Here is a 23,473-nt window from a genome sequence, read left to right as displayed (position 1 = left end):
CTGAAGCCATATTTATTTACAATTAAATGCATGACTTGGATGAGGGAAGTGAATGTGCTATTCTCAAGTTTGCAGATTGTAGAAAAATTGCGGAAACAAATGACAAGGATGACCAGAGGGAAATGGACAGGTTAAGTGAGTGGGCCAAAGTTTAGCAAATGGAATGTAATGTTGGAAAATGGGTGGTTATGCACTTTGGCAGGAATAATACAAGAGGTGGACAGTATTTAAATGGCAAAAGCATGCAGAACACTACGGCATGGTGGGATTTCAGGGTCCTTGTGCGTGGATCCCAAAAGACTAGCATAAAGATTTAACAGGAAACAGGAAAGGCAAATGGAATGTTGGCCTTTATTCCAAAGGGAATGGAATATAAAAAGAAGAACGTCTTGCTAAAAGTACACAATGCATTTGTCAGACTACACCTGGAATACTAACCATTGACTAATTTTAATCACCTTATCTAAGCAAAAAAATATTGACATTGGAGGCAGTTCAGAGAAGGCTCACTAAATTGATTCTAGGTTTAGCAGGATTTTATGAAGAGACGTTGAGTAGGTTGGGCTTGCCCTTACTAGGGTTTAGAAGCATGACAGAATTGAGAGGAGACCTGATTGAAACATAAGATTCTCAGGGGGCTTGAAGGGCAGATGTGGACAAGTTGCTTTCCCTTGTGAGAATGTTTAGGATCAGACAGCATAATATCAAAGCAGGGGATCACGCATTTAAGACAAAAGTGAAGAAGAATTTTTTTCTTTCAGTGGATAGTAAATTTATAGAATTCTTTACTGCAGAGGGCTGCCAAGGCTGGGGTGTTAAGTATATTCATGGGTGAGATAGGTAGGTTTCAATCACTAAGGGCAAAAAGGGTTAAGGGGGAAAGGCAGGAACGTGGAGTTGAAGATTCTCAACACAGCCATGACTTTATAGTACGGCAGAGTCGATCTGATGGTCAAAGAGCTTACTGCTGCTACAACATCTTATGAATTGTGTGTATGTCTGTGTGTGTTCTTTTTTTGAAAAGGGGTGGTATGATCCTGTATTCACTGCAAACGTAACTTGTAATAATTTGCGCCCTGAGGTTGACAACTATGGGGAAGTCTTCTCGGGATACCATTTGTGGAATTTTAGTAATCTTGAACTTGACATTCAAGTGGTTGCAGGTAGTGATAAATCAAGCAGAGGAATGCCTACCCTTACTGGTTTTGGGATTTCAAGAATTAAAAGTTTGACCCAATGAAATCCTCCTTGTAGCCTCAATAAAACACAACTTCTGCACTTGACTAATTGACATTTCTTAAGAAATTCTCATTCTAGAAAATTCTGCTGGAATGACAGTGAAGCAAAAAACAACTTTCCCAGATTTTATTGCACATTCATTTCGTGAGACAAAAGTCTTGCCCCAAATCAGACTTATTGCTAACATCAGCAATGACGATGAATCAAGTTACTACTGTAGGCAAAGGGGAGTTGGGGGCTTTACTGCTTTGCAAAAATGTTATGCATGAATATTCAAATGGACAACTAACAAAAAATAATTATACCTTTGTCCGTGCGAAGACGCTTAAATGAATCAGTTTTTGATAATACTTGGTCACAGATTACTTTAGATCCAAGTTTGACAGTCAAATCTATTGACCGGTAGCCTTGAGGGAGTTTGCGATCATACAACAGAGTTAACAGCTGGGCTAGTGTCACCTCTGCTGGCAGTGGTTGACCTACAAAACAACATCAAGGGGCTATTTTAAGAAATCTAATCAATTATTAAATTATGATTCAAACATTTAAAAGGTCATAATGTATTTTCATTGTCAACACATTATCATTGATACACCAGAACATTACACATAACATGTTTATTAGCACATGCCAAATTAACATACAATAAGCTACAAATCTGTCAGCAGAGAGTACAGATAACTTCATAATGACCTGAACAGGCAAACAGAATCTCAGTTTAATGTCTTGTCTTATCTGAAAGATGGAATTTTCAAAAATATAGCTCTCAATGACACTCTGCAGCTCAAATTACGTGCTCAAGTTCTGGTGAGTGGCTCAAGCTCAATGCCAAGTCAATTTGAAAAGGTGTGTGGAGGGATCAGTTATATTGCTTAAAAACTCAGTGACAAACTAAAACAAGTCTCAAATTTTACCATGCTAATTTGAAACTGCGAATTCAGATTTTCAAATTATTTAGGTAATAAAAAGCTGTCCTGGAACTCAAACTATGAAAAAAGCTTAACTGGTGCACTGATGACCTTTAGGGTAGGGAATCTGCTGTGCTCACATGATCCGGCCTCCTTGTGGCATCAGTTCCACACCAATAACTCTCAATCAACTTCTGATGTGCACAGTTCAGTTCCAAAAATTAACAAAAATCAGACCAGATTACAACTTGGTTGCAATGTAAGCAAGGAAGCAGGAATTAGTGGAGGCAGATGACAATCTTGTAAAGTCTGCCTAACATCTCATGTCCAATGTGCAGGAACGGTCCTACATGCAAGTCAAGAACAGCCTGATGTGGGCATGATGCTGTGAATATGCCTAACAGCCAATGACCTAGATACGACGATCTCCATCCCTCACTTAGGTTAGGCAAATTTTACAGTCCATCAATTTCTGCTTTCAAGCTAATGTTGCAACCAGGTAGTCTTCTGGTTTGCTACTTGTAATTCTTTGGAACTGGCATAGGAAGGAGAAAATGTTTCCCCCACACACCCCGCCATAGATGAAAAATGGGCAAAATTATCCTCATCACTTGTAATCAGCATGTGATAAAAGCTTTTGAGAACATAAATTGTAATTCACATACATTACTGCTGACTATTAATTCTTTCAAAACATTTACTCACCTGGTAAAAGTTTGTGGTACAGATGGAACACAGGGACACTAATTGTTTTGTTAGCAGATTCTGTAGATGCAGAAGTAGTTGCCAATTTATCAGTCATCACTCTTCCTCTCCTCGATGGTGGCCTTGGGGGTGTCGATGAAACAGCTCTCTTTGATTGGGACTTCAAACCTGATAAAGCATGATAACGTAAGCCCAGTGAGAAACACTCAAAAGAAATGTCAGGAATAGTAAGAAAATGGTATTCATAAAATTTGCTTCAAAAGTGAAAACTTTTTAAGTTAATGAGATGGCGAGCATAGAAAAAAACGTAGTCAGAAAAGTATAACACTTGCTATATCTCTCATGGAGGGTTTTCAAAAAATCAGTGCAATGCCCAAATTAAGATCTGATCTGTTCAGATAATGCCTCTAGCAGAGCCACTCAAGGATACTTCGTTCTCAACAGCATCGCAGAACAACTACTGGAGTGGACACGCACATTATGATATCTATAGAGGTAAGAAATTGATGCTGCTATGCCTCCCAATTTAAAATGAAAGTATGCTCTTGGTGGGGTGGGGGCAGGGGGAGAAGTACACTTGGACTTTCATTTTCAAAGTTCCGAAAAAAAATTTATCACGGTATTCATGTAAGTATCGAGAAGTCAACTTTTAGCCAGCCTCCAAATGTGCAATGTGTTATTACTGGAGTACCTTCCAGTGAGCAGGAAGCTCGAAGTTTAATTCAGGATCTCTTTTAAAATATTACTAACACACTATGCTGTATCCGAGAAAAATCCCTGGTGAATTCAACTATGTAAATGAAAAGGAAAAAATGCCGGAGAAACTCAGTGGGTCTTACAGTGTCTGAGAGTTCTGAAGAGTCACATCAGACTTGAAACATCAACTGTTTCTCTCTCCACAGATGCTACCAGACTTGCTGAGTTCCTCCAGCATTTTTCTTTCAAATTCCCAGCAACAATATTTGCTTTTACTTACATAAAAAGTATTGGTTTTACTTATTGTGGACATCATGAAATCATTGCAGGTGAAATATATGCTGGAAGTCTCCACCTAGATCTTAGTGGGCATGATGCAGAATAAAACTATCCATACAGCTGAAATTAATACTTTCAATCAGAGGGCACCAATATGGTTGTTATACAAAAGGATTTCTAAAAAACAACCAAGGAAATACACAAGGTTGCACTGATGCAGAAATGGTTAGAGATTAATGAAAAGACAGTAAATTTCTCTAGGAGAAGATAGGAAATATTGCTCCAAGCCTAAATATGATGCACTTGACACTGCAAGTCTGAAACTGTTAAGTGCTCCATCTCCCAGCATCCACATTCCTCAGCTAAGTAAGGACAATTTCATTTAAAAATAAACAGGTGGGAGTAGAGTATGAGACCTATATAGCAGTGATGTAATCCACACCTCACCAGTTCTCAAACAACGTGGTCAGAGATGTCCATGTTGAAAGCATTGGAACTGTGAAAAGGATAGGGATAATCTTCAAGACAGACAGACAGTCTGGTCAAATGAGACAAGTTAAAGATTAATTTTAATACAGAGAAATGTAAATGTACTGGTGTAAATGTCAAGATCAAGGGTAAACTTTTAAGTGGGGTGCAGGAAAAAAGGTGCCCGAGGGCATGTGTGTATAAATCACTAAAGGTGACGTGCAGGTTGGGAAAGTGGTTATAAGGGATCCTGCCCAGCATGAGTAAGTACAGAGTTCAAACACAAGGAAGCCCTTGTAAGCCTGTATAAGACACTGGTTGGGCCACAAGTGGTCCAGTGTGTCCAGTTTTTGCCACTGCACTTTAGGGAGGATGTGAAGGTTTTGAAGAGAGAGTGCACAAAAGAACTTATAACAATGAGTTCTGGAATGAGGAACTTCAGTTATGTGGACAGATTGGAGAAGTTAAGGATTTTTCTTTGGAGATGAAATTAAACAATTTTATAGAGGTGTCCAAAACATGGGGTTTGGACAGAGTAGATAGGGAGAAATTGTTACCAATGGCAGAAGGATGAACCACCAGAGGGCATTCAACATTATGGTAACTAGCAAAAGAAGCAACAGCAACATTAGAAAATCCTAAAAAAGCAAGTGGTTAGAATCTGTAGTGCATGCATGACAGAATGTAGTCAAAGCAATTGTAATCCTCACTTTAAAAAATAAGACTGGGTAATTATTTTGTGAGAAAATAATTTGCTGAGCCATGGGGAAAGAGAAAGCAATAGGGGAGTTGCTCCTTCAGAGAGCCAGTGCAGACATGATGGGCTAAGTAGTCTCCTTTTGCACAATAAGCATTCTTGCTGTCTAAGTGCAACTGGAACGCAAATATCCTTAGTATTGCTAGGCATATAATAACCAATTCAGAGAAAATTAACTGTAGGATAACTCCATTAATCACTTTGGCAACTTTACTCTTGAAAATCTCCCACCATGACAACACAAAGATCTTCGAGCCTGAGTATATTCCAGCAGCACTAAAACTATAAATCAGTCCACATTAACACATATGGAAACAGCGTCGTCCACTACATTTAAAATCAATTGCACTATTGTATCTCTGACATATTCTTTTTGGACAGTTTTTAAATAAACTGTCAGAACAGATATGTTAGAGAAATAATCTGTATTTATTCTGGCACAAACAATTATTTCATAGCGCATTAGCAATTAACGTGAACATTCTGTATTCCAAAGTCAACCAAAAAGGAACTAAATCTTTTTCAGTATGATTAAGTGGCGAGGTTGCTATGAGTTGAAGGGGGTTTGGATTACAAAACAGTGAAGCAGCGTACACAAAAGGGTTGTATCATGAACCTTAATTACCAGAGGCAACAACAACACTGTAGTTGTCTTGAAAGCCATTATCACTCTTCAACTTGTCTTTTTCCTCCTGGTTCCTTTTCTCCTTTTCTTCTTTTTGCTCACTGATTAACTTAGCTGTGATACTTGGTGTATCTAATGTGCAAAAGTACATAGAGTGGAAGTAAATACATATTAAATGGTTAATGTGCTAAACATAAGTTTAAAATATTCTGCCATTTTCAGTTTCTCATAAGCGTGGTTCCCCCTAATAGCCAAACAGACTTGAGTGATTGAACAATGCCTAATATTTGTACACAAGCACCAACAGTTTACTACCATCTTAATTTATAACAGCCTTTTTTCTGGTTGAGTCACAACACCCGTGCATCACACACTAACTGTTCGTGTATTAGTTTATTCCTCAGCAGAGCTACTAGCATGTATTGAAGGAAACGACAAAGAACTATTTATTAAAGATCTTCGAGAAAAGGTAATTTATCAGAGAAATATTAACAATAAAAAATATTTACTGAGTCTGTCAGTTACAGCACCCATTACTTAAACTTATATTATTGAATTCATATCTCCTGAAATCATTTTCCATTAAATGCCAATTAGAGATCAATTCTTTTATCACTCTGTAGTACAATTTTAACTGTTACTTTCTCCATCGATGCTGCCAGACTTGGTGAGTTACTCCAGTCTTCAGTATTTTCTTTTTGGTACTTCAGGGTTCAACTGATAACTAAATATTAGATATTTTCAAATAATGTGGTGGTATTTATCACCAGGGCACAGCAGCTCAATAGTTAGCAGTGCTGCCTCACAGCACCAGGGACGCAGGTGCAATTCCAGCCTTGGGGGATTGTCTGTGTGGAGTTTGCATGCTCTTCCTGTATCTGCGTGAGTTTCCACTGGGTGCACAAGTTTCCTCCCACAGTCCAAAGATGTGCAGGTTAGGTGAACTGGCCATGCTAAATTGCCCTATAGTGTTCAGGGATGTGCAGGCAAGGTGGATTTGTCAGGATAAACGCAGGGTTATGGTGATCGAGAGGAGTGATGGCTGGGTCTGGGTAGCTGGGTGCTCTTCGGAGGGCAGAGCAGACTTGATGGATCGAATGGCCTCTTTCCACACTGTAGAGATTCTATGATTGTTATGGATTTAGATGTAGGTGATACAATTAATAATTCTACAGATACAAAAATTGGTTGATAATGAGCAAGAAAGCCATAGATTATTAGAAGGTATCAAAAACAGGTCAGATGGCAGACAAATGATAAATAGGAGTTCAGTCCAGAGAACTGAGATGTAATACATCAGAGGAAGCCTACCAAGTTAAAAGGTATATAATAAATGGGTAGATTCTGAGGAGTCTGGAGGAACTTAGGAGTGCATGTCCTGGATCCTTGAAGGTAACTGCAGAGGTAGATCAGGTGGTCAGGACTACATATGAGATGCTGGCTTTCATTAGAATGTAACAGCTGAGATGGGGAGGTTTTGCTTGGAACAGGATAAAATACCAGTTAGATACAGATGGAGTATTGCGTGCACTTCTGGTACGTGAACAATGGGAAAGATTTTACAGCAATAGAAAGACTTCCTTCTGTGCTATAGATGTCAATTAATCTATAGGGTTCAGGAACTTTTATTTTTCCAAGAAAAGCATTTAAAACCAATTTGAAAGAGAGTACTAAAATAAAAATTAATGCAATTTCACTTAATTTAGGCACTTTTGCCTACGACACCATTTAAAATCAAATGAATTTCATGTCTACTCAAATATTTAGTCTTTTATGTCAGCAAAGAACCACAAGAACATGTGCAGGTTACAGAAATAATCCTAAATTTTGTAAACTTTGTATAAAGAATAATCAAGGGTTGGTCCTTTGTGAAGAAATCATTCCATTTTAACTTTATTCCTCTATTTCATTCCACAAAAATGTTTGCAATAATCCTGGAACTTTCAACCTACTTTAGGACTGGAAATGCCACAGATAATTAAGCACAAATTTAAATCATGGTGTGTCAAAGTTGTTGTAACATCCGTGTACATAAAATTAATTAAAATTCTGAGGGAAAGGGTTTCCAAGAGATTTTGTGTTTCAAAAGCGCAGGTTCAATCCTTCAGGCACTGTCTAAGGTGGAGTCACAAGTTTTTGGTTGAAACAGATCAGACCTATGCAGATAAAATGAAATTGAAGCTCTTACTAAATTAGGTTACAGACATACAAGGCTTAAAAATCCTACCTGATACACGGTCCAAAACTTCAGCCAAAGTGGTTGATATTGGCAAATGAAGTGTGCGATATTTATGTCCGGCTCCATACATGGGATGTTGAATGACATGGCTAGTAGCATTAATTCTGCCTTTATAAAGCTGAAGGAGAAAAGAATGAATGGATAAATAACAATGATTCAACCCCCAAAACAGAAATGAATAAGGACACAGTGGCGCAGGACAGAAAGACTGTGCTGTGAAGAGAAATACAAAGTTTTAATGTGGAAACTAATTATGTCAGCGCTTATCTTTTGCACAAGCAAATTTAAATTCTGTTGTTATTTTCAATCATTTTCTTGATCCATCCAGTCAGAGTTATTATTGCACAGGAAACTATTTAGTCCATCCAGTTTATGCCAGCTCCCCAGGGTGCAATCCAGTCAGTCTCAGTCCTCCACTCAGCCACTGTGGCAGTATAAGTTCATTTCAAGAGCCCACATAATTACTATTTAAAACCATTGTTTCCATTTCACCATCAAGTTCCAATTCATTACTAATCATGTGTAAAAACGTTCTTCCTCATGGTCCCCTACATCTCTTACTCAAAATCTCATATCTGCATTCCCTTAGTTCTTGACACTTAAGTGATGGGAAGAGATTTTCCCTGTCTACTTTATTTAAGCACTTCAATCTTGTACACCTCCAACAACTCTATTTCTCAACTGCTTTTACTCCCATGGCAATAACTCAGACTTTCTAAACTAACCTTGTAGCTAGAAAATCCTAGCCCTGGAATCATTCTGGTAAATGTTCTCTCAAGGATCTTCACATCTTCCCTAATGTGTGGTGACCAAAACTGGACGCAAAGCTCTAGTTGGAGCCTAACCAATGCTTTACATTGGTTCAGCATGACTTCTCTGGATTGAATTCCCTTTACTCACTTACGAACATGATGCATTTAAATTTTGTTAACGAAATAAAATCTCAAAGATGATGTGGAACTTACTTAAATATTGATATGCATAGTATTTACAAAGTGAAATAAATCAAGTGTGTGCAGATTCATGTCTGAAAGATAATTTATGAACCTGGAATTTTAATTAATTACGTTTAGCATGGTGTGTTTTCTTTCTAAAAATATTTAGTTATCCATCCAATCTGATGAAGAATATTAACAGCTATATAATCACTGAATCCCTTACCCTTCAGTTAGGACCATCTCAACAGGCCATGTTATGTTTAATGATCTATGCATAAATAAACCCTCCCAATAACAGGCCGTTTCACCAGTTGGCTCACGTTGTGTGTCCACATTCTTCCCACTTCACATTTTATGCATTAAATTTCATCTGTTATGCACAATCCACCAACCTGTGCCCTCTTGAAGTCTGCTACAGTTGCACACAGTTCAACCATTCTTACATATTTGTGTAATCTGTAAAAATTTGAAAAATTACAATCCAAGAGGAATGTAATTATGGTCAGTGCATCCGTAATTCTTGTCCTTACGTTTCTCAATGTCCTTGGAGGCATTCCATCTGGTCCTGATTTCTGGTCAACCTTAAGTATAGCCAGCCTTTCTAATTTCTCCTCTTTCTCAACCCAGTAACTCCATTACCTCAGATCATCCATGATCAGAGAAGTTCAAGCCCAGTGGCCTATTCCCCTTGGTTCTTATGAAGTCATTCCTTCAGCATGATTTTGGCAACATCTCCTTCCTCAGAGTCCCATCCTTTACCTTAAATACAGTTGCCTCAATCATTGAGGTCTAGACCTGGAAGTGAGCTCCACATCCTCTGAACAGCAATGCAAACAAGTTTCCCCTGTCTCCATTCTAATTCTGATGTGAAATTTCACATCAATGCCCCCCTCATTCTATACCCTACTGGAGACAGTTGGCTTCCATCTACTCTAGCTCATTATTTCACTGTAAAACATTTAGATTACATCACTCTGCAACACAAGCTGCAATGTCATGAACTTATTTTATATATTTGAATGCAAGGTCCTAAAAAGAAAGGGTTTTACAGCTTATAACTTAAAACTACAATTTGCTTACAGATGCAAAGGTGCTTTTCCAACAAATGTGTCTGTTTTGACCCAAAGCTGCAGAATCAAGAGAAATAGGAGTAAACTGCACGGCACCTTGTCCCTGCTCTGCTATTCTATACAATCATGATCTGAGTCTTCGCATAAGTAAAAGTTACACATGGATGCTAATTATTTAGGGTTTGGATATAAAACCTTGACACATTTGTTTTTAAAAATCACTGTTCAATGATTTCATACAAATCAGTTCAACAGATATAGTTAATAAGTGCCATCTAGTGGATGCATCCCTACTTGGTAAATCAGGAAATAGATTGTTATGTTCACCCAAAATGTGGATTGCTTGTTTAATCTGACTGAAGACACCAAATTCTATTTCTATTACAATCGAGAATTTTTATTTACATTTTAAGAATCATGCTATGCAATCACATTCAATTTTTCATTAGAATCAGTAAGCCACTGAGATAGTCTATAATATCTAAAAAAAAAACCTAGGAGGACAAGAGCAGCAAATGACACTATCACCTGCAAGTTTTCCTCCAAGCCACACATATCCGGACTTGGAACTGATATAGATCCTTCCACCCCAGTAACTGCAGTTGGTTCAAGAAAATCAGCTCACCATCATCTACTCCTGGGCACTTGGGGGATAGGCAATAAAAACTGGTCTAGCCAGTCATGTTCATTGTCCATGAACAAAGAAAAGACTTTCTGATAATTACAAACACTCGTTTATGGCAAGTAAATTTTCATTCACATCACTTGGATTCCAGGATGCTTTGTTGAACTCTATGAAGTCCACAAGCATAGCAATTTCTAGTTAATTAGGTACATTCTGCTCATATTTCTCTCAAGTACACATTACCCAAAGATTTCTTAATAGTTGTACTTCTAAAATAAAACATGCAATTTAAGAAGAAACTATAGAGATCATACAGCAAATATAAAACCTATACCAAATTTAAATGGAGTAGTCCATTTAAAAACTGTATTTGACAATATTAGAATGTAAATTATAAGACAATTCAAACAAATCTGCAAAGAATTCAAAGAAAAATTTTTTTTAAATCAGAAACAAATCACTTCCATTTGGATATATCTTCAAATCACCCCATGTCCCTTTGTGGAAAAAATAAGGAAGGCTTGTAACTGCGTTTCATTCATTTTCCGAATTCAGCAAAAGAATACCGAAGCACATTAAAAACTCAGGGTTATGACCTATTTTAAACTGTGACTTATATATCATATTGAAGTAGTGACAGCCACACAAAAGATTAAGCTGTACATTTGCATGGAACATCTTTCGCAAGACACTCACGTGTACATGAGGTACTGGGACTTCTAGTTACTGCCATTAATAGTCTCCGGCCTCCTCTTCTCATTCTAAATGATATTTCCATTTCATAATGTGTAAAGTACATATTTGAATACAGGTTAACCCAAAGAAATCATGCAATACTTTTTACCCCTTTGTTCTAAGACTGCACTTAGAAAATCTAACTCTATTCACAATATCAATCAGTACTTACAGGACAAGGAGAATGAAGAAACACAGTCACTTTCTCATCTTCAAGCATTAGCTGCAGGAAAAGCCTCCTAATAAAGCCAGAAATATTTCCAGATGTCGGGACATTTGGACGCTGAGGTGTTGATTGGAATAATTCACAGAGAACCTGAAAATATTTAAATTTTAAAACCTCTTGCTGTTTATTGCTTATTGAGAACTTGACAATGTTTTACACTCTACTTAAACTCAACTCAGCAAAATACTAAAATCCTATTTCAAACTTGTTTTTTAAAGCAAGCTGTACATTTGTTAAAAATAATAAACAAAAATGAAGTTATTAGAAACTCAGTGCTTTTCAATAACTACGCCATGGTTTAAAGTTCTATTCAGGATGGTGAGTAGAGTTCATAAAATTGAGTGAAATTAGATACTTGCAGAGCTTCTTCAATAGCTTTGAAAGCAAGTACAACATATGTAGTTGGCATTTCACTGAGACAGACAAGTCTAAAGACTTATGTTCACCTTAATTTTTCACATGCTTTGTTGAAGATTTCATCCAGAATCTCTTGCTGGAAAATACACGCATGGACAACAAGTAAATTGAGGATGGTGCTTACTTTGAACCATCCCATACTATAAACACTAATATTTTGTATCGGTTTTCACAGTGGAGGACACTAATAACATGCCAGTAATTGATAAAGAGACGAAGGTAGGTGAGGATCTGGAAACAATCATTATTTCGGAAGAGGTAGTGTTGGGCAAGCTAATGGAGCTAAGGATTGACAAGTCTCCTGGCCCTGATGGAATGCATCCCAGGGTACTAAAAGAGATGGCGGGAGAAATAGCAGGTGCACTGGTGGTAATTTTCCAAAATTCGCTGGACTCTGGGGCAGTCCCAGCAAACTGGAAAATAGCAAATGTGACGCCACTGTTTAAAAAGGGAAGGAGACAAAAGATGGGGAATTATAGACCGGTTAGCTTAACCTCTGTAGTGGGGAAGATGCTAGCAAGGCATCTTGATAGAAATTGTCCCATTGGGCAGACGCAGCATGGGTTCATGAAGAGCAGGTCATGTTTGACAAATCTTTTGGAATTCTATGAAGACATTATGAGCAAGGTGGACAATGGGGACCCAGTGGATGTGGTGTACCTAGATTTCCAAAAGACCTTCGACAAGGTGCCACACAAGAGGCTACTGCATAAGATAAGGATGCATGGCGTTAAGGGTAAAGTATTAGCATGGATAGGGGATTGGTTGACTAACAGGAAGCAAAGAGTGGGAATAAATGAGCGCTATTCTAGCTAGCAGTCAGTGACTAGTGGTGTGCCTCAGGGATCGGTGTTGGGACCGCAATTATTTACAATTTATATAGATGATTTGGAGTTGGGGACCACATGTAGGGTGTCAAATTTGCAGATGACACTAAGATGAGTGGCAGAGCACTGTGAAACTTTGCAGAGGAACATAGATACATTGAGTGAGTGGGCAAAGGTCTGGCAGATGGAATACAATGTAAATAAATGTGAAGTCATACATTTTGGTAGGAGTAATAGTAAAAAGGATTATTACTTGAATGGTAAAAAGTTGCAGCGTGCTGCCATGCAGAGGGACCTGGGTGTCCTTGTGCATGAATCACAGAAGGTAGGTCTGCAGGTACAACAAGTAATTAGGAAGGCAAATGGAATTTTGTCCTTCATTGCTAAAGGGATTGAGATTAAAAGCAGAGAGGTTATGTTGCAGCTGTACAAGGTGCTGGTGAGGCCACACCTGGAGTACTGTGTGCAGTTTTGGTCTCCTTACTTGAGAAAGGATGTACTGGCACTGGAAGGGGTGCAAAGGAGGTTCACTAGGTTGATTCCGGAGTTGAGGGGGTTGGCTTATGAGGAGAGACTGAGTAGATTGGGATTATATTCATTGGAATTCAGAAGATTGAGGGGGGGATCTTATAGAAACATATAAAATTATGAAGGGAATAGATAAGATAGAAGTAGAGAGGATGTTTCCACTAGCAGGTGAAGCTAGGACAAGAGGGCATAGCCTCAAGACTAGAAGGAGCAAATTTAGGACTGAATTGAGGAGGAATTTCTTCACCCAGAGGGTTGTTAATCTATGGAATTCCTTGCCTAGTGAAGTAGTGAAGATAAGGTAGATTTTTTTTGAACAATAAAGGAATTAAGGGATACCGTGAGAACGCAGGTAAGTGGATCTGAGTCCAAGAAAAGATCAGCCATGATCTTATTGAATGGCAGAGCAGGCTCGAAGGGCCGGACAGCCTACTCCTGCTCCTAGTTCTTATGTTCTTATGAAAGGTGGAATTATGATTTAGGTTGCAGAGATGCCAGAATTTGTTCCTAGTATGCATCAACATTTCCAAGGCAAGAACGGAGAGGGAAAAATAAAGTTCTTCCTCCTAGGGAAAAAAATGACCAAGTGTACATCTAATTACTTCTGTGAATACCTTTTCAAAGACTTGGGTTAAAACATTCATTTATTTCCAACGCTAATTCAGTCATTTTCAACTGGATAAAGACACTCATCAATCAGAAATGTCAAAGTGAAGCTTACAGAATTGTTCAAAATATTGTTATTACCTGAGCCATTAATTTCTGATTGTTTGGATGACAAGAAATGCACTGCAAGAAGAATGCAACGGTGGAATTTTCAATTGCTGTTCTCTGTTGAGTGGTCAGTCCTACTCCTGCAGGTGAAGAGGCAGAAGGAAGGTATCTTGATCCAATATGCTGGGACCCATTGTGATGTTGGTGTCCAGAGCTGCTGCTACTGGAATGGCACAGCAAGAACAATAGAGCAGTCCACAGGGGGTTTACTTCAGGCCCCCCTAACCAATCCTTCATGGTATGGCTGCTACCTACTTCAGTTAGAAACCGCAGAACAGGAGCCACCAGATCTGCCGTGAGGGGAACCTTGCTGATTACACGCTGCTGGGAATGATGCCACTTGTTTCTGTCTGTGGTGACCTCTGCATAAGGCACTGTACAATCCAAACTGGAAATATGATTGAAGCAAAAATTGATCAGGCTCTTCACAAGCATTGACGGTAGACTTGACTCCAGGAGCTGTTTGATAGCTTCTGGAGATTGGGTTGCTGCAGCAAGAGTAACAAGGTGAGATTCATTTAGCACAATGGGTGCTTGTGCATTTTTGGAATCATCCGTTAAACCAGAATCCATGTCCTCTTTCTTGCTGTCATCTGTCATTGAAAGCCTGTGTTGCATTTGTAGAGAAGGCAGAGTGATGCCCATCCAGCCCATTAACAAAGAAAAGTAGCTGGGATGAATGTGACATATGGAACATAGCAAACTGTCTACAGCTTTCTTCAGAACCATGTTGCAAGGAAGTGACATGGACCAGTTGAACAGCAACCTAAAAAGAAAAGAGACTTATGACCATCAGATAAAACATTTCTCTTAATCTGTGTATTGAATGGATGGCTCCTGATTTTTAATCAGTCACCCTAGTTCTACATTCTCCCATAAGAAAGCATTCTCCCTACAATGGCCTTCAGGATCCTACAAGTTTAATCATTGCAATATAGCTAAATAGAAGAAATATAGCCAAACATTGAACAATATGATAGCGCTCAAGAAACTGGATAATCTCAGCAAAAGGCCATCTAATGTACTACAGCATTGCAAAAATCTCCAAAGGAAGACATCTTAATTTGACAATTTTCCCTCCCATCTTCCCCAATCAATGCAAACCCCCCGTGCCAGTGAAATGCTCCAAAGTCATGACTGGAAATAGATAAATGTGAAATCTGAAAATGCAAGATTGTCCACTTTCATTGGAGGAATGCAAAAGCAGATTATTTAAACCACAACAGACTGTCAAATGTTATGGTATAGATAGATCTGGGTGCCCACATAGTTAGTATGCAGGTACAGTAAGTAATGAGGAAGGCAAATGGAATGTTGTCCTTTATTGCAAGGGGAATGGATCAAAATGTTGGGAAGTTCTGCTGCCAAGTGGACAAGAGATTGGTCAGATTACACCCTCTCCTTACAAAACAGGCCTACATATATTCATTGGAGACAATTCAGAGAAGATTCATTCAATTGATTCCTGGGATGAACAAACTATCTGATGAGGGAAAGTTGAACAAGTTGGGCTTATACTATTTAGAAGGGGAGGTGCTCTTATTCAAACATATACAATTCAGAGGGGGCCTGAAGGGTTGTTTTTGCTTGTGCTGGAACCTAGGACGAGTGAACAGTGTGAAAGACTTGCATTTATATGGCACTTCCCACAACATCTGATATCTCAAAATGCTTAATGGCAAATGAGGTACTTTTTGAATGATGCTAACTGTTGTAATGTTGGAAACAGCAGCCAATTTGCATCCATAAGCAACATGAGCAGATAGCTTGTTTTTTTTTTGAGAGATAGTGATTGAAACCCAAACCTTCTTACTCAGGAGGCAAGGGTTCTACTAACTGAGCCTCAGCTGACACTAAAATTTCAAACTAAGGGGTCTCCCATTTAAGATAATAAACAGAAGGAACTTCTCCCAGAATTTTGGAATTTTCTGTCCAGAGAGCCCCTGGAAGCTGGGTCACTTAATATATTCAAGACCTACAACTCCTCTCTGATAAGGAATTTCCTGACATTGACGTTGTTGCTAAACAGACGTTTGTCAAGGTTACAGGACGATATGGGCATAGCCTGCCCAGCCACAACTTTAACCAGGAAATGTTTTAGAGAAAGCAAAATAGTAACACTTTTGTAGATGACAAAGTTGGTGACATCCCTACATTTTTCTTTAAATTTTGAATTTACAGCCACTGTATCCATCAGATTCTTGCATCTTATGATATATTAACAGCATTTTTGAGGTCTAAAATTCCAGAAGTTCCTTGTTTTCAATTGCTATTGAGTAAACTATAAATTAATATACAGTAACCAAAATGCGAACAGAAATCAGAGGGCTGAAACAAGGCACGATGTTGTTAAACTTGGAAGGGTTCAGAAAAGATCTACAAGAATGTTGCCAGGATTGGAGTATTTGAGCTACAAGGAGAAGTTCAATAGGCCGGGGCTATTTTCCGTGCAGCATCGGAGGCTGAGGGGTGACCTTATAGAGGTTTATAAAATGAGGGGCAAGGATAGGGTAAATAGTCAAGGTCTTTTCCTCAGGATAGGGAAGTCCAAAACTAGACGGCATAGGTTTAAGGTGAGTGGGGTAAGATTTAAAAGGGACCTAAAGGGCAACTTGTTCATGCAGAGGGTGGTGCATGTTTGGAATGAGCTGCCAGAGGAAGTGGTGGAGGCTGGTACAATTACAACATTTAAAAGATATCTGGATGGGTATCTGAATAGGAAGGGTTTACAGGGATCTGGGCCAAGTGCCGGCAAATGGGACTAGATTAATTTAGGATAGCCGGTCAGCATGGATGAGTTGGACCGAAGGGCCTATTTCCATGCGGTACAACACTATAACTTTAATCTTAAAAACAAAATATTTTGTGACCACTTTACTTACTCGAACAGTTCTCTGTTTAATAAACCTGGAAGATCGTACTCGACAGGTAGCTCATAGCTATGCCACAGGACAGCAGCTACGCAATGTAAGTGAGAAGGTGATGGCATAAGGAGGCCATACTCGCGAGTTACATTCTCTGAATTCACAGTGGCTATGTGGCCATTTCTCTTCAGAGCAGCCACTCTTGCAGAGTCATAAACCCACTTCAGCAAGGCTTGAATCCTGAAATAGAAAGACCTGTGTGTTAGTTCAGTGAACAAAAAAGTTTGAATATTCTCGTTATTTAACAGTTGGGAACTATAGTACTCAACAACAGTTCCCACCATCAAAACGCTACCCACACATTAAACCATCAAACGCTCTTCATTGTCCAGTTGGTAAATGCAGTATTAATTGCTGAATTCCAGTGAAGTTCAAACCTGATATCAACCAGTACAATTGGGATACCATTGGTAACAAAGTCATAGAGCATGGAAAGGGAAGGAAAGGACACAAGTAGGGTCCCCAGTCGTTGCGATTCACTGAACATTGTGAACACATTTCCTGGTTAAATTAGCTAATCTAAGCCCCACAAACAACTATAATCAAGGACTGAGTGAGAATCAATATACAAACATTAACAACTTCATTTACAGAAAAAGGTGGAGACCAGACAATATTGGTCCCCATTTTTTTTCCAGATCAAAGTAGGAATATTGCTCATGCCAGGTAAATAATTTGAAGCCAACTTTTTGGTGCCTTTCTGCTGTACTGCCTGTAGAATTAGACATAGTACATTTGTTCCGGCTTATTATACATCATTAGAACCCCTGATTTGCAGCATGAAAAGGCACACTGCCTAGAAGAGGTGGGTGTTCTAGCTGTCAAATGAAAGGCTCCTTTGTAAGTGATAGCGGTTGGAGTTCTGGCGTAAACAGAGTGCAAAGACATGCAGCCCATGTTAGCATCCATCCTGCTGCGTTTTCCAATATTTTTGAAACACTTTTTTAAATCTTCATAGATGGACAATTTTACCTAAAATAACCTTGCTGATTCAATAGTGAGCACAGAGACTGATGGGATGTCATAAAGATAGTAAAGTATATTTTCATGATTTAAACTGACAGAAAATACAGGTTGGTCATTATGTTATTTTACAAACAGGCACTATAAAATCTCACCTGGAAAAGCTGCTGTGGAGTGTTTACATAGCAGTAAAGTGGTAGTAAAAAGACACATCCACTGCATGGCCATTTTGGCGAGATAAATTATCCTTAACACATTTTGCCTGTTGTAAAAAGGCATGGCTTAGACCATTATATATTAAAAAAATTCCCAAAGAATAATTTCTCTGCAGAAAATCAAAAGCAAGTCTTACCTGTACAACACTGATACATTACCTGTCTTTCGTACCAGGATCCTGAGTTGTTCCAAGTTGATAAAGGATATCAATTGTTGAATCTGAAGATAGACCATTCAGTCTTCCGAAAAGCAAAGGGCTATTTAAATCTAGACAATCAAAGATATCACAATAATCAGAGTCACCTTTGGGAGGGTTTGCAGGTTAGTCAGGTGCAAGCAGCTATTGGGAGGGAAGAAAGGAGGGAAAAAAAGAGCATAACCACTGTCTATTTTATAGTTTCGTTGGCAATGGTGACCATTTTAAATTTCTCAAACTAAATTAAAGACAAGAACAGCCATTTTACCTACAATGTGTAGCATTACCAACAGGCACTAAAACCATCACTATGTTGGTTCTTAGAGCAGTTAAGCTAAGGGGGTAGACAATCACCAGCTCACTTTCAGCTGGCAAAGTGCCATCTGCTCATCTGTTAACGGTTATCATCTTCTCTCATTTAATGTATTATAACTGGATAACTGAAGGAGATCAAAACCTGCTTCCCGCTACATTTTAAGCAGCTAGGATTAAAATGTTTCTTACCTGCTGGGTCAGTGCCTGAAGCAGCACAATTCCTTAAGAGAATATCAATCAGTTTTAGGCCAATCCTCGTTGACTGCAATCCAATCTTGACCAACACAGCTTCGATATTTGGTGAATGCATACCACAATATGGTGACATTAGCAGTGCAGCGCAGGTCTGCAACAGGTTAGCAGTAGGAGCTGCTGCACTGGCCATCATTGCTTCAAGTTCACTGATATGGGTCAAACAATGGTGAAGAAGTCGCATCCAACCAATACTGAAAGTAGAAATAAATCATGGAATCATACAGAACAGGAGGACTTTTAGGCCATTGTGACAAAGTCATGGTAATTTGTAAATTCACTCTTAACATTCCTAAGGAAGGTCTGGACAAAAATAAAACTTCTTTCCTATCTGTGTCAATTTTCTGTGCGATGTTCCAGCAGCACTCTTCGGATGGGTCTCATTCCCACATGAGCAGCAACAATTCAAACAGGAGGGCAAATATTGAGTCCATGGTATTAACTCATCCATGGATGAGCATCACAGTTGAAACTGATGCTGTCCTTAGCTGATGTCCATATGTATGCACAGGTTTACAAGCAATTAAATAGAGACAAAGTAGAAACTCTAGTCTGCTTCTCTGGTCTAAAGCTAAATGCAGCATCTCCACTGCTAACCAACCAAGATCTACAACATAAGCAGAGAACAAGCAAGAAGGAAAAGACTTTGAACTTTTCCAGTTTGCACGTTTTAGCTACTGAATTTCATATTCAGCTATGGCTTCAGAGGCTCCATGTAAAACTGTGAATCCTAGGAAAATCAATACTTTTTAATGCAGAGTTAGATTTGAAGCAAGTTTTTGATACATCTATGATGGAAATATTATGCTTGAAACACGTAAACTAGATAGGCAATGGCACTCAAGACATCAGATATTCTCTAGAATAACTGCAGATTTCTGAACAGCTTGATTTGGAGACAGGCATTACAAATATGAGACCTTACAGTTATGTTTAAACTGTCTCTTGTAAGATAAAATGGAATGTCCTGAAATGAGGTGAAATTTTAGCAAAATCTGGAGAAAAGTCCCAGAGATTTGACGACCATGGAGAAAGAGGCCCAGGGCATGAAATAAAGTGCCAGTTTCCACACCTTCACAAGCTTCTCCGATGTAGATGCAGCAGTGACAAGCAAAAGGGGCAAAAGCAAATATTGCTGCATTTGCCCAAACAGAATGTTGGTTCCTTGTTCTGAGGTGGTACTTGTGGAGATTTAAGAACAAGGATCTGCTGAGAGTGCCATACTGCTAGAAAGTCAGGAGGAATTTGGACTTCAAGTTGCAAGGCTACATAGCTGAGATTGTGCTACAATATAGAAGATCATGCTTGCTGACACCCAGGAGCATGCACAGTAGCAGCAAAATATTTCAAAAGCTTTTATCAAATAAAGTGATGAAAAAAAATCACAAAAAATGAAAATAACAAATCAAGGGAAAGCTGATATCAATGAGTAGAAAAAAAAGTTAAACAAAGTAGATTTCCAGATTTTTTGTTTAAAAAATCAGCTTTACATTGTGCATGCATATACATGTGCAAGATCTGAAAAATATCAATGGTGAGCATATACAGTTGGTATTCTTCAAAAGGATTGTTGGTGTCAGCAGATATGTGAAATATATAAATGGATCATGAAGTATTTTTGCTTATGTTGATCAGTTAATGGGAATGAGCTTTCCTGTAGTTTAGTGTACCAGTTGTCTATTAGATAATAGTCTACACTGTTTTTCTTGAGCTTGTAACAGCAAAAGTCAATGTGAAATCTTGTCAAGCAATGCTCTCTGTTTCTTTTGAGGGGTATGGACAGGGTGAATTGATGGCAACTGTTCGCCTTAGTCAAGGGATCAAGGGAGCATAATTTTAAAGTGAAAGGCAGAAGGTTTAAGAGAGGATTTGAGGAAAATCTTTTTCATCCAGGAGGGTGGTGGGGGTCTGGAATGCACTACCTGGGAGGGTAATTGAGGCAGGAAACCTCATAATCTTTACAAAGTACTTCAATAGTATGTGCCATAACATTCAAGACTATGGACCTAGTGCAGGAAACTGTAACTAGTGTAATTAGTTTAGACTCAATGGGGCAAACGGCCTCTTCCATACTGTATGATTTCATGATTGTTCCCTTAGACCCTAACTAACCAGCTTCACCTTAACCGCTGTTCTCGAACTTGATTGAACTCTTAGAAGCCTGCTCTCCATGTAAACTCTCAAATCCACAGACACCAGCATAAATTTGCCATCTCACATTACACTCTTTACTCCCATCGTCTGGATTACAGGCCACTTCATCAGGCCACCCATACCCCAAAACCTCCCTCTAACTTTACATTCTTTTAAATCCTGTAAAGGATGCTCTCCAAATCAGTCATAAAGTCACAGAGCTGTATAGCATGGAAACAGAGCCTTCGGTCCAACTCGTCCATGCCAACCAGATATCCTAAATTAATCTAGTCCCATTTGTCAGCATTTGGCCCAAATCCCCCTAAACCCTTCTATTCATATACCCATCCAGATCTCTTAAATGTTGAAATCGTACCAGCCTCCACCACTTCCTCAGGCAGCTCATTCATACACGCACCATCCTCAATGTGAAAAAGTTGCCCCTTAGGTCCCTTCTAAATCTTTCCTCCCTCACCTTAAACCTATGTCCTGTAGTTTTGGACTCCCACACCCTGGGGAAAAGATCTCGTCTATTCACCCTATCCATGCCCCTCGTGAATTTACAAACCTCTATCACCCCTCCGCCTTTGACGCTCCAGGGAAAATAGCCCCAGCCTATTCAGCCTCTCCCTATAGCTCAAAACATCCAACTCTGGCAACATCCTTGAAAATCTTTTCTGAACCCTTTCAAGTTTCACAACATCCTTCCTATAGCAGAATTGCATGCAGTATTCCAAAAGTGGCCTTGTCTTGTACAGTTGCAACATGACCTCCCAACTCCTATACTCAATGCACTGACAATAAAGTCAAGCATATCAAATGTCTTCTCCACTATCCGATCTACCTGTGACTCCACTTTCAAGGAACTATGAACCTGCACTCCAAGGTGTCTTTGTTCAGTAACATTCCCCAGGACCTTATAATTAAGTGTGCAAGTCCGGCCCTAATTTGCCTTTCCAAAATGCAGCACCTCATATTTATCTAAATTAAACTCCATCTGCCACTCTTCGGTTCACTGGCCCATCTGATCAAGATCCCATTGTAGGTCATACAATCATAGCATCCGTACAGTGTGGAAACAGGCCATTCGGCCCAACAAGTCCATACCAACCCTCGGAGCATCCCACCAAGACCCATCCCCCTAAAACCCACGTAATCTACACATCACTGAACACTACGGGCAATTTAGCATATCCAATGCACCTACCCTGTGCATCTTTGGACTGTGGGAGGAAACCGGAGCACCCAGAGGAAACCCACGCAGACACGGGGAGAATGTGCAAACTCTACACAGACAGTCGCCCGAAGGTGGAATCGAACCCAGGTCCCTGGTGCTGTGAGGCAGCAGAACTAACCACTGAGCCACTGTGCCACCAAGGTCTGAGGTAACCTTCTTCGCTGTCCACTACACCTCCAATTTTGGTGTCATCTGTAACCTTACCAACCATACCTCCTATGTTCAGATCCAAATCATTTATATAAATGATGAAAAGCAGTAGACCCAGCACCAATCTTTGTGGCACACCACTGGTCACAGGCCTCCAGCCTGATAAGCAACCCTCCATCACCACCACCCTCTATTTTCTACCTTCGAGCCAGTTCTGTATCCCAATGGCTAGTTCTCCCTCTTTTCCATGTGATCTAACTTTACTGACCAGTCTACCATGAGGACCCTTGTTGAAAGCCTTACTGAAGTCCACAGAGATCATGTCCACCGTTCTACTGAATATAACTCATTCAGGATATTTCGTGAACTTTCTTCAAACATTTACTATTAGCATCACAGTTCTAGCATTTTACCTGGTTTTAGAAACTTGATCCTCCGAGGGCAGGAAAGGGTTATTCACAGTTGCAGATGAAGTGCTGCCAAAGGCTGTAAGACCCAGTAGTTTGATCTGCGATAGGCCCAAAGTGCTGGCATCCCGTGGGCGGTGTAGCCGGAGACAGACAGCTGATGCTACCTCAGCTTTGACCAGCTGTATTTTAATATAAGTTAGCCCACTGGTAATTACTGGGGTAGAAAGGGGCAACATGTTCACTCCATCTGCACTGATCTCAACCGATACTGAAGAAGGACAGGCTGCAAGAATGAAAGTGGGATAAATATGTAATGTTTAGTCTGACAGCTGCATAACTAAAAGGTTAATTTTAATTATGGAATGTGAACTCAGCTGTAGTGTTTAGGTGTCATAAAGTCCTTCATCACCAAATATTCTCTGGTAAAAATTGATTAATCGAGCCAAGTTGTTGCAATTCTTAGCTCAATAATGAATCACATACCTTTCTTCTTTATCAGTTCATGGGATAGGAACACCAGTAGCAAGGCACTATTAGGAAGGCGCTTTTAGGTTCTGGCCCAGAGACACCGAAGGAACGGTGGCACAGGATTGTGGGCAACTTCAAAAGGTTAACCGTAGG

General features: G+C 39.4%; 1 protein-coding gene across 1 annotated transcript in view; it reads right to left on the bottom strand.

The window, feature by feature from the left end:
• Nucleotides 1–23,473, bottom strand: part of birc6 (baculoviral IAP repeat containing 6) — a 97,262-nt gene that overhangs the window by 21,893 nt on the left and 51,896 nt on the right. The window contains exons 30-39 of the mRNA XM_048601458.1: nucleotides 22,856–23,135; nucleotides 18,860–19,116; nucleotides 18,318–18,426; nucleotides 16,939–17,160; nucleotides 14,030–14,822; nucleotides 11,457–11,600; nucleotides 7,905–8,034; nucleotides 5,678–5,809; nucleotides 2,853–3,020; nucleotides 1,545–1,718 (exon numbers count right to left, since the gene is read on the bottom strand). Coding sequence (XP_048457415.1) covers nucleotides 1,545–1,718; nucleotides 2,853–3,020; nucleotides 5,678–5,809; nucleotides 7,905–8,034; nucleotides 11,457–11,600; nucleotides 14,030–14,822; nucleotides 16,939–17,160; nucleotides 18,318–18,426; nucleotides 18,860–19,116; nucleotides 22,856–23,135 — 2,409 coding nt within the window. The remainder of the gene's footprint in view (nucleotides 1–1,544; nucleotides 1,719–2,852; nucleotides 3,021–5,677; nucleotides 5,810–7,904; nucleotides 8,035–11,456; nucleotides 11,601–14,029; nucleotides 14,823–16,938; nucleotides 17,161–18,317; nucleotides 18,427–18,859; nucleotides 19,117–22,855; nucleotides 23,136–23,473) is intronic.

Source organism: Rhincodon typus, chromosome 9, assembly GCF_021869965.1.
Source record: "Rhincodon typus isolate 14 chromosome 9, sRhiTyp1.1, whole genome shotgun sequence".
NCBI lineage: Eukaryota > Metazoa > Chordata > Chondrichthyes > Orectolobiformes > Rhincodontidae > Rhincodon > Rhincodon typus.
Note: the sequence above shows the minus strand (reverse complement) of the source record. Positions and strands in the feature narration are given on the sequence as shown.